This window comes from Lagopus leucura, unplaced genomic scaffold (genome assembly GCF_019238085.1).
Source record: "Lagopus leucura isolate 7727_CA_CO unplaced genomic scaffold, USGS_WTPT01 Super-Scaffold_100001, whole genome shotgun sequence".
NCBI classification, from domain to species: domain Eukaryota; kingdom Metazoa; phylum Chordata; class Aves; order Galliformes; family Phasianidae; genus Lagopus; species Lagopus leucura.
The window spans coordinates 41,475,927-41,488,671 of NW_024962262.1; the positions used below are offsets into that span (position 1 = coordinate 41,475,927).

At 38.8% G+C, this 12,745-nt stretch overlaps 1 protein-coding gene across 1 annotated transcript in view; it reads left to right on the top strand.

Moving 5' to 3' along the window:
- The window catches only part of COL4A1 (collagen type IV alpha 1 chain), a 112,393-nt gene that overhangs the window by 73,433 nt on the left and 26,215 nt on the right, over positions 1-12,745 (top strand). Inside the window, exons 21-33 of the mRNA XM_042868500.1 lie at positions 170-334; positions 2,563-2,658; positions 3,565-3,648; positions 4,681-4,751; positions 6,743-6,934; positions 7,763-7,931; positions 8,297-8,389; positions 8,488-8,592; positions 10,451-10,548; positions 10,858-11,008; positions 11,342-11,455; positions 11,874-12,041; positions 12,601-12,690. Of these exons, the coding sequence (XP_042724434.1) occupies positions 170-334; positions 2,563-2,658; positions 3,565-3,648; positions 4,681-4,751; positions 6,743-6,934; positions 7,763-7,931; positions 8,297-8,389; positions 8,488-8,592; positions 10,451-10,548; positions 10,858-11,008; positions 11,342-11,455; positions 11,874-12,041; positions 12,601-12,690 (1,596 nt within the window). The remainder of the gene's footprint in view (positions 1-169; positions 335-2,562; positions 2,659-3,564; positions 3,649-4,680; positions 4,752-6,742; positions 6,935-7,762; positions 7,932-8,296; positions 8,390-8,487; positions 8,593-10,450; positions 10,549-10,857; positions 11,009-11,341; positions 11,456-11,873; positions 12,042-12,600; positions 12,691-12,745) is intronic.

Genomic DNA, 12,745 nt, shown 5'->3' on the forward strand with positions numbered 1-12,745 from the left:
TTGTACGCCCTGAATTTTTTATAAATCATCAAATATAAAAGTACAGCACCACTTTATTTTGCACTAGGATTTTCCCATTTCTCTCTGAAACCCAATGGAAGCTAATGTGTTGATCGTGTTATTCTTTTTACTTGCAACTTTTTTCACCTGTATTTTACTTTGCTCAAAGGTCGACCAGTTCCAGACATGGTAGGATCACCTGGTGTCCCTGGCCAGAGAGGTGAAAAGGGTGAAAAGGGTTCTCCGGGATTCCCTATACCTGGACCTCCTGGAAGAGATGGTTTCCCAGGCCCGCCCGGGTTGCCCGGCCCACCAGGTCCTCCAGGTGTAACAGGTAAATGAAGCTGCTTTTCGTTGTGAAGTCTCAGTAACGCACACTGCCTGGTCATGATAAAGGAGAAAAGATTATAAAAGCTATAATCGGGATGCATTTATATCTTGGAAGAAGCATGTATGAGTTGTTAATGGATCGAGTAAAAAAAAAAAAATACCAGATACTAATGTTGTTTTTAGCATAAAAGATGCTGATCATTTATCACGGTTTACAAGTCTGCAGTACCAATATATGTAACACAGTCTGAACACGTATAAGGACTTCATACTGAAGTCCACAATCTTTTCAACTTCTTAGAAGTTTTCATTGTAAAATGAAATTATCTTACAAGAGAATGAGGTTAACACTTACCTTATAGTGGTAAATGAAGTGCTAGTAACGATGGGACAAATATATACAAATAGTACTTATAGTAACGACAGCATGTTATATAGCTATGTGTAATTAGCTTCTGATAAAGCATTTTTAGATGGGAAGATAAAGTATTTAACTAAACTAGACATTGCACAAGAAGTCCATTTTTGATAGTACGTATCAGTCAACGTCAAACGTAATTCAAATAAAGAAGCATGTATGTTAGGGTTACTTGTTATGCACAGTTATATTAATAGTTTATTTAGCAAATACCAGATTTAGATGTTTCCAGTTTCTTCTTAGTTTTGTGTTTTATGATTCTATTACTGTATTTGTCACGAATGTACTTCCTGTGAACCCTAGGCCATCTGTGCCTTTAAAGAGTATTGCAAACAAATTGTTTCAACACAAAACATTTATATTTAACCATTTATATGTTTTTTGGTTCCTCACAATGTTCATTTAGATTTTGTATTGTGTAATTGTAAATTGAAGTGTTTCAAGTTATTTAACTAGAGAGCAATAACGTAGAAATGACAAGAGAACTAAGACAGATAATAGAAAATAGAAAATATTAAAAGTAATACTCTGTTTGTACAGTTTTAGGTAAATGCTACAAATTAACTTTTCTATGTTGTTTGGGTGTAAATCTTAACATAAGAATTACCTTTTTTACATACACAATGAGAAGAAAAGTAGTGTTTTACTTACAATTCTCTAGCAGATTACAAAATATCTACAGATGACAGGGGTCAGGTGAAACTTTAAATGGCGTGTGCAGATGGCATGTTTATTTTATGCAGCCTTTGATTCCTTTGTGTAACATCCAATAGATTTTATTAGAAAGTTGAAAGCTACATAGTGCCTTTCTAAAATTGTGATTTTGGTAAATTTTTTAAAGGTTAAATATGAAATAGAAGATGATAACCCCATTACAGTAGATTAAACAGTCTTAAACTGTTGAAAAAAACATTATTCTTCATGGAATTCCTAGACCAGAAGTGTCTGCCAATGAACCAGTACAAAATGCAACCCTTAATGTAGGGAATTAAATAGAAAATTCTCACCTTGTCCCTTATATTAACAAGAACAATTCCCATTTTTTTATTAAACATATTTCTCTCATTGCTTAATTTTGCTTCTTCTCCAGACACTTCTTCAGCTTTCTTCAGATGTGTAATGGGAAAAAATAATTTCTTCCTTACCTCTAGCTGTTGTTTCCCAAACTTCACTCAAACTTTTTGTCTACTGACTTTGGCCAAAATGACGTTAGTTTTTGTTAGGTCAGAACCTATGTCATAACATCAAATAGAATGAGCTCAATTTGTATTCCTATATCATTTGCTAAATCTTCTCATTTTTTACCTATTTCAGTTCCTAGTATACTTAGTTTCACATTTTCAGAAGGATTTTTCAGGTTAAAGAATTAAACAAATGTTAACAATCTGCTCTTGACCTAGAAAGTTTACTGTATTTCTAGGTTAGATATAAAATTCTTACATAAAAAACATTCTTCAGAACACCAACATTCTTCATTTCCTTCAAGGCTAAAAGATAATTTTTTTCATCCAAAGCACTTCTCATAGCCAAGCTTACAATAAAAATACGTTTTCTGTAAGATTTGTTTTTGACCTTGTTATGGCAGAACCATCTTTTATTTCTGTAATTTGATGGGTTTCTTAAGTGGTCTGTCTGGAATCAGAAGAAAGAATTCCAGTTAGTTTTTCAAATTAGAAGACAGAAACAGAAAAATGAAAGGCTATCCTGATTTATGACTTCTCACAGATACGTTTAACTGAGACATTCATAACTGCAGCCCTATAATAGAAACTTGCATTTGCCAAACAATTGTCTCTATTGCATTTCAATTACAGATGGAATTGATCAATGTCAGCAGGGGCAACCTGGTGCACCGGGTATACCTGGACCTCCAGGGCAACATGGATTTCCAGGAGAGATGGGAGAGAAAGGTAATATTATTTCAAGTGAAAGTACAGTTTCTTCCCATTGCTTTGTATGCTGTGGCTTGGATATGTCAAGGTGTTGATCGACTCAACGTGATTCAGGGAAACGGTACTTAATTTAGGTACAGAAACAGTCCATGAATGTGCAAGGTGCTGGGTGGGTCTCTGGTGAGTAAAAGAAAGACATTCTCTACTGAGTTGGTTGACACAGACTTCACTTATGTTTCACTTAGCCTACACATTGCTAGGAAGAAAAAAGGGTTGAGTACAGACTCATTAAGTACAAATTGAGCTGTTCACAGCAATTTAAAGTATGACTTCTGAAGAAGAATTTGAGAAGGGAAGATGAGCTGGCAAAGGAAATGGTTTATGAATCATTACCTTGGCTATAATTGAATCTAAAATTGCTACACTTGTAGGACTACTGTCAACTATGTGTTTTAGCAGTATCAACTAAATGGATATGTACAATAAATGAGCTACGATCATTTACATAATGGTTCCTAATTTCATTCTGCAGGCTTTTTTTTCTAAAGCTGCAAAATTCCAGTGGCTGTAGTTTCTTCTTTTTCCACTTTAGTTTTTTCCTATCTTCTATACCTTGTATATTTATATTCCTTTTGATCCTCTTCAGTTTGGTCCCTTCTAACTTTCCTGTTAAATATTATCTATAGGATAATATGTAAGCTGATTTTCATTCTATTCCTTCAAAAGTTTTAAAGGCTTTTGAATACCAGTTTACTGATAAATTCTCTTCGAAGAGAATTCGAAAAGTAGTTAGAAATAGCATATTTATTTTTATTCTTCCAACACATAGTGTATTAAATTGACATTTGCCACTGGATTCTGCCTGCTGCAGCTGCCGTAAATCTTGTCATTGTTATTCATTACTTTTTTTTTTTTTTTTTCCAGGTGAAAAAGGTGAAACCTGTGCCTTGTGTGATAAAGTAGGACCTCCTGGACTTCCAGGACCACAAGGACTACCAGGTCCAGCAGGTAAAAAAAACACTGACTACCTGAAAATTAACTGCCAAGACTAAAATCTGAAAGTGTAGTGTATATTATGATTGATTATTTTTTCTCCTGTTAATCAAATTGCTTGTGAAACTAATGGGAAAACAACAACAAAAAAGGGATATTCTTTTTTTTGGCCTGATTCTTAACTCCCACTGAAATTGACAAGAGCTACTGAGGAAGCAGAAGCTGCCCACAGTGGAGCATCTTTGCAAACTGTGATCCAAATTGTGAAAGTGAAAAATATGGGAAACAGTTGCTCTATATACTCAGGCATGGCAGTAGCTCACACATAAAGTTCCCAATTCTAGCATCAAATAGTGTGGCCAAAAAGATATGAATTATCAGCTACCATATCAGAGAAATGCCACGTATTGAAGATATGGAGATATTGAAGAGGACAGGCTCCAGCACTGACCCCTGGAGAACACCACTCATGACCAGTCGCCAGCTGGATTGAACTCCATTCACCACCACTCTCTGGGCCCGGCTCTCCAGTCAATTCCTTATCCAGCCAAGGGTGTACCTGTCCAAGCCATGGGCTGCCAGCTTCTGCAGAATACTGTGGAAGACAGTGTCAAAGGCTTTGCTGAAGTCTAAGTAGACTACATCAATAGCCTTTCCCTCATCCGCCATACTGGTCACTAGATCATAGAAGGAGATCAGGTTGGTCAAGCAGGACCTGCCCTTCGTGAACCCATGCTGGCTAGGTCTGATCCCCCGGTTGTCCTGCACATGCCATGTGATATCCTTCAAGACAGTCTGCTCCATAACCTTCCGTGGCACCGAGGTCAGGCTAACAGGCCCGGTAGGTCAGATGACCCATCAACTTCTGAGCATGTGAATGAAGACACATGGAACATATTAGCACATGAACGTGGACAACTTCACTGACTTTAGCAGAGTTCCATTTGTTAATTAGACACTTTGTAAGAGTCAGAAAGGTTTCACATTGAACAAGTCATTTGTAAAAGAATGTAATAAATGGAATTCTATTTTTCTGTCTTTGATAAGGTTTTCCGGGACAGTCAGGTTTCAAGGGAGACAGAGGCTTACCTGGACTTGATGGCCTTCCAGGCGTGCCCGTAAGTAACACCTTAGCAAATGCAATTTCTGTATTTTCTGTTATATGATCAAGAATATTCAGTATTTGTGTAATAGTTCTGTTTAAAAATAGACCAGGACAGTGATATAATAAAATGAAGGAACTGGATATACCTAGCAGAATAAACTAAGAAGCAGTGCTGTCTAGCTGTGAGAAGAAAAAACAGCTATCAGAAATGGGTTAAATTTCTGTGCTTACCCATCAGATAATCTCAGCAGTGTAGCTGGGTAAAAAGTAGGATTTCATATGAACTACCTGCATGTCTTCTTAGACCTTCCCTTGTAGCAGTGTATCTATCCAGTAACTCTTTGCTACTGTGTGCATAATATATTGAGGGAGTGCCATCTAGTGTAGTATAAGCAGTTAGTCAGTGTTAGCATGCAGTATACTTCAACAGTTTATGTGTTCTATGTGCCATGTATTCTATGAAACCTAGTTAATGAGACTACAATTTTGTTGATGCAGCGTAACAAAGCTCTCTGTGAATTAGGCTGGATATCAGAATCAGAACAGTTCTAATCATAGCACATGCCTAAAAAAGCAGCACTCTTAGATGAACAGTGTACTAGCAAATAATATTTGATCTTGTCAGAGTTCATTTGAGATTCCCTGCATACACTGTGATATGCTGTGAAGACCAACTTAAGCGTACATGCTCCACTAGCATAAGTTAGATTTTGACACCATTCCTAATGTAAGTAGACTGAGTTTTCCAGAGTCTTTGAAGATTTTTTTTTCCCCCCAAAAGCTGTTTTCTTCTTCCATTTTTGGCAACATATGAGTAGCTTCTCAGTGACTTTCACATGCACTAACTTTAATGCACACTGGAATTAACCAAGCTTTCTCTCTTTCACTAGTGGGGAGAGATATGTACCTTAATAAATATAAATCAAACCTCATGTACAAATTCCTTGCTCAGGGAATCTGTTTCTTGCTCTTAAGTATGAATAAATGCTAGATACCTGTATTTAGATAGCAACAGTTAACTGGATGGATTCCATTCTCTGTTTCCATCATGATAAACGGGATGGAAGTACTCAGAGACTGAATTTACTATAATGTAAATAGGCCCATGAAAGAAAGAGGTGAGAAAAATAAAAGAAGCAAAATATGCAAGAGACAAACAATAAAAGGTACCTTAGTATATTTAAACTTCTTTTATGTCTTGCATTTGTTCTCAGCACATATTTACCATATCTTTACATATTTCTTTTCTTGCCTCTGAAGTTCTGTGAATGTCTTTCATCAGAAATGGACTGGTTATATTTCTGAATGCCTTTAAGCTTGTTTTGGTCTGCAAAATTCAGTCAGATGGTGATCCAGTGTACAGTTTGTCTGAGAAAAACTATTACACAGAGACCAGCATTGCTAGCTCACATTGTTCAAATCCATGGCGGAGCATCAGTGTCTGATTCTGGAACCACTAAACCTAATGGAAAGATTATCTTTGACTTTATTCTAGTTTAGGCTTAAGTGGAAGGTACACATAAGACATAAAGTCTGGGTTCAACACTTGTTCTGTTTCACTTAGAAACAGAATGTTCCAATGAAAAAAGTGCATACAAGTCCTAGACTATATGTAGTGAAAGACTGAAATTCTGGAAATCGTATATGTGTATTTCTATATAGATCATTTTTTTCCCTGAGTGCTTGCAAAACTTCTTCTGAACATGTGCATAGTATTCTAAACCCCAGCAAACATGGATGTCAATTGTACACAATAAATGAATGCTGGTAATCATGTGAAATGTGTATTTTCATCAGTTAAGTGTCATAAAGGGCTTTCAGTCTTGTTAGTCTTAGCTCTTCTGCAAATAGCACTTGAATTTTATACAAATAAATAAATTTGGTTGAGAACCAAATTGTTTTTTTTATTTGTATCTACTCTTTAATTTCTGAAGGTCTGTTTTCTTTTTTATCACTTGAAGAGTTGATAGGCAACTGATGACATTTGAATTTATGAAATTTCAGGGGCCTCCAGGCGCTCCAGGACTCATAGGTCGCCCTGGCGCAAAAGGAGAACCAGGAGATTTTACATACGATTCCATCCTGAAAGGTGAGAAGGGAGATCCTGGTTTCCCAGGACAACCAGGTATTCCTGGAAGAGAAGGAACACCAGGAAAAGACGGATTGCCAGGTCCTCAAGGTCCAAAAGGAGCATCGGTATGTGTGTTTTTCTATGCTTATACATCCTTACACGTGTCCTGCTGCATGATTCTTTATTTTTGCATCCTGTCCTATATATGTTTTATGTTTGTTGGCCTTATGCTTTGTTCCATGTCTTGTCTTTTACTCAAGTATTTCATTCCTTCTTGAAAGATTCTGTTTTCCCTAGAGCTGGCAAAGAATAGGGCCCTTCAACAACAGAGTATTTTAGAGTTTGATTTTGACCTCCCTCTGAATATGTCATACAAGTATGTAATTCAGCTCAGACATACCCAAATTATTTGACTTCCTGTTTTCTGGACTAAGAGCAGGGTTAATTCCCTCACAAAATTGTGGGTGTAAACAGTATTTTTGACCCTTTTCCTCTTTCTCATAGCTTTATAATAAGAACTAGATGGAATGATTTAACTCATATCTGGAGAATATTGAAGGAACGCACTTGTCCAAGTAGTGATCATTAATACAAGATTCAGCTCTGTTGCAGCATACTTATCTTTTGTAGAAACTAATATTTTTAAGTCTTTCCATGCTAGAGAGCTGGCATGGATGTGGATCTGCAGCTCAGATTTGTTCCAAGATCCACAATTAAGAAAGCAGCCTAAACGGTCCATTCATCTGCACTGCACACTAGGGGTGATTTCCATGTGCTGGTAACATGAACCCAGTTATTTTCCATGGTGTTCAGTGATAAAGAATTGACCTTCTTTAGTGTTACAGATAAGGATGCTGTGCTAAAGCCAAGTTAAAAAATATTAACACAGATAGAAGAATGTATTCTACCTTGCCAGTTAGGCAAAACCTTCATTTATACTTTCCAAAAATTAGGGTACAGCTGGCTTGAAAGGAGAACGTGGTCCCCCTGGCCAACCTGGATTCCCTGGAGTACGTGGCGAAAGAGGTTTACCTGGCCCTCCTGGGATAGGCACTGCAGGGCTACCTGGTGACAAAGGAGACAGAGGTTTTGCTGGAACCCCAGGTTTACCTGGTCTTCCAGGTAATGCTATAGTATGTTCTTTTAAAACAATCAATAATGTAAAAAAATGTCCTTTAAGTGAGCATCAGTGAAATTTAAGATGGAAAACAAGCCTAATTTAGACCAGTGGAACAGCATTTTATTTCAGCAGCTCACTTGTACATTTTTGAGTTCAGTTTTCTTTTTTTTTCAGCTAGGCCAAACAGGATGGTGTAAGCTCATCTTAAACCTAATTCATTGTAGTTTTCTATGAACTTCCTGTAATAAACTTGATAAAATGTTGGTTGTAATGGCATAAAGAGACTAACACTGCTAGCTAGATGGATTGAACTTCTCTATTTAGTTTAATCTCTTCCCATATTTAATATATGTCTTTACATTTACAGGAGCAAAGGGTGAAGCAGGACGAACTGTACCACTCCCTGGACCTCCTGGGGCAGATGGCCTTCCTGGACCACCTGGTTTCCCTGGACCCCAAGGTACAGCATCCTTTTAATCTTTGTCTGATTATTATAATGGTTTTGTCTTCAAGAAACTAACATTTGTATTAACATTTTTCTTGTTTACACTTCTGAAGGTGACAAAGGGAATCCTGGGCTTCCAGGGAGACCTGGCCTGCCAGGAGAAAAAGGTGCTGTTGGGCAGCCAGGTATAGGGTTTCCTGGACCTCCAGGACCCAAAGGTAAGACAAAGTTGTCTATCTGTGATCTATCAGAGCTGGTGTAGCTGCAGTGTGGACAGAGGACTACAGTCATCCAGTCATGGCTACATGGAGGGATTTGGGAGGTGTAGCAGAAGAACTTCCCTTATGAAACTCCACAATAACCACAATAAGGATATTTCAAGGCACACCTGCTTTGTGCAGTGATGTAGTGCAGATACAAGCAGTGTCAACACTACTGCCAGAACAGAAAGCAATACAGTGCATGTTACAAGGCAACACCTGAGGTTTCTGAGAGATGAGATGGCCTTTTTGAAAAAATGAGGCTCAGCTTAGTTTGGTAAAAAAGAAAACAAAAACAAACATGTTGACATAATAATGACTTTTTTGGACCAGCACTAGCACCTCTGTCACATCCCAGATGGATGTGAGTGACTTGGTCAAAATACAGGCATATCTAGATAAAATCAGGCTTCCTTGAATGGCCATTGTCAGGGTATGTGCACAGAAGAGAGTCTAAATGTGTGTATTCTCATTTAAGATTTTCAGGAAATATATTTTATAATGCTGCAGCTCCTCATTCTGCTCTAGATGACTGATCTTTCAACAGACACCTCAACTCCTAGACCCTTTTGTCTTCATTATTATTCCATTTACTGAGATTCCCCACACAACAAACTGGGAGGGTCAGAAAGACTTTTTTTCACATCTACCTGTGAAGACCTCTAGTTCATCCAAAACTGCCATGACATTGAACAGAAGAGTTTCATACATCCAGAAAAGAATTGCTGCATGCTCTTCTATGCCAATGAGAATGAAATGATATGTAAAACACTCTTCTTTCAAATACTCTTCCTTTAATATTCTTCCTTCAATGCAACTCTGCCCCATGACTTTCCCGGGGCTTGGCTTAAAGGTGGAATTTCAGATCTTTACGTAAGAAAGGAGCTTCAGTTCAATTTACTGAATGTGTGGTGGTATTGAGCAAGGATTACCTTTAAGTGATCTGCAGAACAGTGTCTGTATTCTTTCTGGCATTCAGAAGACACAGCCCATGGGCCAGCTATGGAATAGAAACATGTGTGACCCACAAAGATATGTGTAGGACATGTTAGGCTACATATACTGATCAGAAGGTGCTGACTCCAAGATGGCTTCTGTTGTGTGTCCTTCAGTCTTAAATCTCACATATTGAGTCATTGTTCTGCTTACAGAGTAGCAAAATTGCTTCTGACAGGTTCTTGATGATACCAGACTAAGTATTCACAGGTAGGCCAATAGTTGTATTAAGAAAAAAGAATGGATCTCATCCAGCTGGTGAAGGGGTTCTCTGGCTGTGCAGCACTTCTTTTAGGAAAGCAGCCTAGGTCCAAGAGATGCTCTCCCTTCAGTGGCTGGCCCCTATACAAGTCCAGGATGACTCCACCCAGGGTCTTGTCATGCAGGGATCGCAGGTGCAAACAATATGCCTGTGTGGGCCAGCCACACTCCTTCACCAAGTGCTCAATCAACAGTTCAAGCTCTGACCGAACAGTTCCCCTACAGTTGCCCTCTCTGAGGAAGGCTTTTGGAATACAGCTTTTCAGACAGGATGTTTCTCAATAATGCTAACCCACAAGGGTTTAAGAGCACTTAGAATTTATTTCTTTGTGGCATGGAGCTCAGTGTTTAAATCTATGTTCACAGAATCACAGAGTGCCCTCTGTTGAGAACACTGATGTTTGGATGCTGGCATCCCTAGAAATTTGATATATAAGAGACTACACAGACCTTTTAAGCATGACCCTCTGAGGGCACGAGTAGTTCAGTTAGAGGTGTGAAGAAACAATAGGGAATGCTTACAGGGACAGGTAGTAATAATATGAGCTTTCTTTTGTAGGTTTTCCAGGTCAGCCTGGCTCACCTGGTCTGCCAGGAACTCCTGGAACCCCTGGCCTGGATGGTTTTCCAGGCACACCAGGTTTACAAGGTCAAAAAGTAAGTGTCTGCTGCTGATGCTGTTTTCTGTGACTGTTCATATGAACAGGACTCTGAGCAAATATCCTGCTTTTTATTAAAAAAAAAAAAAAAAAGTGTTGGCCAAACTGTCCTGTATCTTGTGTTTCTTCTCACTGTACAGGCAAAAGAAGAAAGTAGATAAATTCTTGATGTTAACTCAGAATGGCTTGTGTTTATCCCCTGAAGTCATGTGTAGTGTTATTTTTCTGAATAGTTTAAATGCATTCATTGAATCAGTTCTTGGTTTTTTATGTACTGATTCCTAATCTGTCGTGTTTTTATGGCTAGGGTGAACCTGGAGTGGGTCTCCCTGGTCCTAAAGGATTACCAGGCATCCCAGGCCCAGCTGGCATCCCTGGAGAAAAAGGAAATCCAGGGCTGCCTGGCTTACGAGGTGAACAAGGATTCCCGGGTGTACCTGGACAACAAGGATTCAGAGGTAATATTGTCAGAAAAATAAAATACAGTTCTGTCTTTCTTTTTCTTTTATATAGTTACTCCTCTGTAGAAACAGCAAAAAGCCACTTAAATCCTACTGGCTTCCCAAGGTGTTTTCATTTTTTCTTTCTCTCTCCTCCTTTTCACCTACCACAACTACTAGCAAATGGCAAGCACCAAAAAGCAACCCTTTCCCTGAGCCCAGGCAGAAGGTATTAAAGTCTGAAATTTGGCCAAGTTTTCCAATTTGGAAACTTGTTGGCCAAGTCCAGCATTCTGTCCAACATTCTCAGCAAACAAGGTCTCAAGGACTCTGGTCTCTGTCTCCCAACAGGAGATCCAGGCCTCCCTGGATTACAAGGCTTGCCAGGCCCCCAAGGCTCACCGGGAGTGGGCCCACCAGGATTGCCAGGGCCCGCTGGGCAGCCAGGACCCGAAGGACCACCAGGTAAGAGAAAAATGCTCCCACGCTGATGATTGGAAGAGCTTTTGTTTGTTTGTTTGTTTTGCATAAATCAGTGTTGATATTTGACACTGCTTTGCAATGAACTGCTTTGCAATATAAGATCTGTGATGGGGCCACGAAGAGCATGGCAGAAGACCTCATCCATCTGCTCTATAAAGCAGAGCAAAGTCTGAAAAAATGCCTGTCATTTTGTTCAGTCTCCTTAAGTTGCTGTGGCTAATACATACAGGATTGAGGCTGCAGGCAGGAAACGAGCAGTATTTCTGTTCTTTTGATGTAAATAGAGAAACTGACTTCAACTCTTCATTCAGAAATTTCTGAGGACATTCTTGGGTATGCTTGTCAACTATGTTCCCTGTTTTCTTCTAAAGACTAATCCCATGTCATTTGTTTTTCATAGGATTTCCTGGAATAAAAGGAGAAAGGGGCTTCCCTGGTATCCCAGGTCTAGATAGGCCAGGACCAAAAGGCGATAAAGGTAGCCAGGGCCAGCCTGGAGTACCAGGGTCTGTGGGGTTACCTGGCCTGCCAGGTCCACAAGGATCTGTTGGACTGAAAGGATCAGCAGGTAAACATATTTACTTCTGGGAAGTAATCTACCTTGGAAACTGGTGTCTTCAACAACTGTTTTATTAAGTCCTGTTAGCATGCCCCTTCCCTCAATTAGGAATTGATCCATCAAAGAACCTGAGCTTGGGGAAAACGTATGGGCTGCTATCAACAAAGCTTTTCTGTAGATGTGTAGCTTTAACCTCATATTGAAATCTTTTGGTGGATGAAATACAGCTGTCTGCAGGAATGAGGCTTTAATCTGCAGTAATGAAAGATGATTAGTCAGTGATAGAATGTGGTTTTAATAAAGCTTTTGTTGATGACAACACTGTTTTACTATATTCAGAAGTTTTAACAATCTGTCAAGAACCTATTACAAATAGTTTTATTCTGGTTTTTGTAACACTATTTTACTGTTGCTTTCTCTGTCATGCTACTTTAGATTAGATCATCCTTTCTGCAGCATTTTTCCTTGAGTAATCCCTAATATAACTGGGAGTAAATCATTCCACTTCTCGTATTTCTTTACAGTGCTTGCTTTATTTCTGTTATTCACTCTTTCACTTTGATTTCAGGAGCCAAAGGAGAAATGGGAGTTATGGGAACTCCTGGGTTGCCAGGGACTCCTGGGCCAATTGGAGATCGAGGGTTGCCTGGTGAAAAAGGTAAGACAGAGATTTTCTCAAAATTTTCTAGAATGTTTTAAAATCAACTTTTTTC